This window comes from Panthera uncia (genome assembly GCF_023721935.1).
Source record: "Panthera uncia isolate 11264 chromosome A1 unlocalized genomic scaffold, Puncia_PCG_1.0 HiC_scaffold_16, whole genome shotgun sequence".
NCBI classification, from domain to species: Eukaryota; Metazoa; Chordata; class Mammalia; order Carnivora; family Felidae; genus Panthera; species Panthera uncia.
This window is the reverse complement of record NW_026057576.1, coordinates 1,642,013-1,645,683: the sequence shown is the minus strand read 5'-3', so window position 1 is coordinate 1,645,683 and position 3,671 is coordinate 1,642,013. Positions and strand designations below refer to the sequence as shown.

General features: G+C 58.1%; 1 protein-coding gene across 1 annotated transcript; it reads right to left on the bottom strand.

Moving 5' to 3' along the window:
- IL17D (interleukin 17D) lies at nucleotides 1–1,887 on the bottom strand. Its single transcript, XM_049647530.1, has 2 exons — nucleotides 1,733–1,887; nucleotides 1–1,493 (listed from the first exon to the last, which is right to left on the bottom strand). Exons 1-2 carry the CDS (start codon nucleotides 1,885–1,887, stop codon nucleotides 1,052–1,054), a joined length of 597 nt encoding a protein of 198 aa, XP_049503487.1. The 3' UTR covers nucleotides 1–1,051.
- Nucleotides 1,888–3,671: the final 1,784 nt, after the last annotated feature.

Genomic DNA, 3,671 nt, shown 5'->3' with positions numbered 1-3,671 from the left:
CCTTCATCCACCGTTGCTTTAATGATTTCAAAAGAAATTCTCGCTTTTACAAATAATGGTGTTCAACCTACAGAAGAGACTATGGATTTAGCTCACATCGCAGGGTGGGAAAAAGAGGCCCCCAATACGGACTTCCGGGAATCGTAAGTTGGCCCGCTTCTCCCATTCGGCTAGTTCCTGAGGCCCTGAAACTGAGACTTGGATTCTTGACACGTGGCAGAGACACCACATTCTACCTCTTGCCTCATCCCTCCACCTCTTACTTGGCCCCACTTACTTTCAAAGCGAAAACAAATGTTCAGCTGTATGAATCTGCTCCTGAACCAAGTCTGAGATCCCTGGAACCCCTGGCCTGGGGGCGGCGAGCGGAGCCCCGGGGCTTCCCTGTCCTCCGCGCGGCAGCCTGCGGGGACCTTCAGCGGAAACGGGTCACATTTAGCCCCGTCCGTTCCGTTGTGGTCAGCGACTGGGGCCTGGCCGAATCCGGGGACGGCCACCGCGCCATCTAAAAAGTTTATCTGAAGATTCCCATCGTGCTTCTGAAAAAATCTTGCCAGAGCAAGTGAAAACGAAATGGTTAGAAAATACACGTGACGTAAAAAGTTCTTAATATAATTGCTCAAAACTCCTATAAAAATAGCTTTTCCTCCGTTGAAAGCAGTGGAATAAAAAGGTACTTATCCCACCTTTTTAAAGCAATTGCCTTTCGGAAGCACCACCTACCACCTGGCTCCGCAGGGTCACCCCTCCCCCTGGGGAAGGCCCGGAGCCCGAGGGCCGCCGACGCACGTTTTCCCCTCCCGGCCTCCAGCCACCTTGGGCAGGTCCCGGCCGCACGCCGCCGCCGGCCTGACGTCGCGTCCCCGGGGTGACTTCCGGCAGCCTGCCTTGGCCGCCCCGCTGCTTCCGCCCGGAAGGAAAGCGGGGGTGGGAGGGCGGCCGGCTGGGCCGAGGGCCCGTCCCGCGCAGGCGCGTCCCGTTTGCTCGCTGCGTCCTCGCTTGCTCGCCTAGGAGGCGGCTCCGGGGACGCGGGCCTCGGGCAGCAAGGGCCTCAGGGCCGGCCCGGCTTGTCGCCGGGGCCGAGCATTAGCCTGGCGCCCTGCTTGTCCATGCTGGAGTTGACGGCGTCGGCCTCCTTCTCCTGCTCGGGGACGCAGGTGCAGCCCACGGGCACGGTGACGTACTCCTCGGTGTACACCCAGCGGCCGCCCGCGCAGGCCGAGGTCCGCCGCAGGATGACGGTGGGCATGTACACCGGGGCGCTCCGGAAACGTAGGTCCTCCTCCCCGAAGAGCCCGGTCAGGCAGCCCCTGCACAGGCAGTAGGCCTCGGGCAGGTACTTGGGGTACCTGGCAGGGTCGTAGGAAATTCTGCAGGGAAGAGGGCGCGGGCTCAGTTCGTGCCCTGGGGCAACGGAACACACGACGCGCGGAGAGAGGGCAGCCTCCAAAAGATTTCGGCCTCGGACCGGTAAGCCCGGGGACCACTGGTTACTGGGGCAGGAAGAAAGGTGGGGCCGGCAGTTAATTTGGCAGGCGGTTAGCGTCCACGCGAGACCCGGATCTAACAGGTCAACCGTGTGAGTCCGCCGGATGTCAAGCGGTGAAGACAGGGTTTATAGCTACTCTCAGGCCGTTCCTTGACAACGCTCTCAGAGTCTGCGCTAACATACATAGAAAAGGAAAATGTATATATTCACGCTAATGCCTGTACAGGTGACCGGTACACCCACCAGAACCTGAAACAGCCTCTGTGCCTCTGGCCACAACTTCCAGCCCTGAGCTTTAGAGCAGTGGTCCCCAAAGGCCCCAGATCTGCCTCCCCTCCGGCCACCGGGCTCTGCAGCCCCAGGTAGCCTGCCCACACTGGTCTCCTGGAAGGGGCCATCTCTGCAAGGAGCAGACACTGGCCACCCGGGCTCTGACAGAGCCATGGGCCTTTGCTGGAGATACCTGTCCAGAAGGTCACAAGGTAGGCCCTGTGTCCATCTGTCTGTCAGGGTCTGTGTGCCCTCCTCTGTTAAGGGGCCAAAGCCGCACTGGGGAGGGCAGCCTGGCCAGCCCGGAACATTGGGGAAATGAACGCCGGTTTAAATGTGATCATTTCCATCCTCCGCCAAGGCTCCCTACTTTCTGGTCAGACGCCAAGAACCAACGTCAACACCTACAAAACAGCCTGCTGCCACAATGCCAGAGGAGTCTAGGGCTTGGCGGAGTCAGATGGCTCCCTGGGAGGAAAAAAAAAAAAAAAAAGCACCTTCAGACAGAACTCTACCCCTCTCCCCCCATCATCCCCTTCAGTGAGCCAAGAGGCCATCTGGTCACTAGTGGGGACCCAGGGCCCCTCCCTAATATCCCCTCACACAGGGGATTGCTATGACCCCAAATTCTCACTTCCATTAATCTCCCCATTGAAAACATGTACAGTCCTCTTATGAATGTTTCTTCCTCTTCTGGAGCCAAGTCGTAGGGACCCTAAACTCTCAGAGTCAGAAGCCATGACTTCTAACCTCTCAAGCCACACGTTCGTAGCCCTACCACATGCCGAGCCCAGGAGGCCCCCCAGTGTGCCGTGCCAAAGGGGCCCATGATCTAAGCTTTTAAAAATGAGGTGTACCCAAAGGTTTTTACAGACAAGAACTCGAGGTGTATATGGTTTCTCATCCGGGTTTTGTTAACACGTGCTCTGAGAGCGGAGTGTGGCTGCACAGGGAGGGACAGTGGCCCGAGCTGGCCCTCACCCTGCAGAGTTTGCACAGCTGTACGTCCTTCAGATGGAAACCCCTCTGGACTGGTTCTCTCATAGGTCCTCGCTGCTAATGACTAAAATTCATCCACAAAGTTAAGAAATTTCTGGTTAAGAAGTATGTTTGGACCATCCAATTAAAGAACGGGCAGTAGGGGGCTTAGGAGAAGTGGGGGCGGGTGAGCGAGTAGTGGGATGTCCAAGAACAGAGCTGAGGGTTTCTTTCGGAAAGGAGCTAAAAGGTGGGCAGACGGGCAGTGCTGGCTGTGAGTGGGGGCGTGGGGGGGTGGAAGCCTGAATGGACTTGAAGCATGGCAGTGCTGGGATCGTTAGACCGATTGGCCAAGAGGCTTCTCCATCGAGAAGCTCGTGTCGGTGAGGCAAGTGTCAACTCTCGGTCAGTGGCTGGATGAGGGTGGGTGGCTCCAGATGTGTCAGGAAAGGACATGGGTTTCTTCTTCTGTTTGGATCCAACATCTTTGGACGTTAGTGGACTGAAGCGTGATTGGGTGGGGAAGGGTCTAGAAGCGGTTATCTTCACGCAGCAGCAAGTTTACTCGCCACCAGCTACGTGCCATTTACACAGTCCGAAGGAACTCGGGGAGCCGTGCATCCCAGAGCGCAGAGCGGTGGGTGAGCTGGACGGCACCTGCTGCACGTGGACAGAAAGGAGGCCAGGGCGCCCAGGAACCGGCAGGGTGCCACGGAGCAGGAGGGTGACCGTTACACCAGAGGACCCAGGCCCACCTGCCACTGGAGCCTGCTGAAGCCAAGAGGGACATCTACAGGCACGCGGCCACTGTTTGAATGTGGAGGATGGGGTCAGAGGAGAAGTCAGCAGTGACTCCAAGGCTCCCCTTTGGGGTGCCCAGAAGAACGGGAGCAGCATCACGGGGAGCAAGGGGGCCTCAGACACAGGTGTCCCT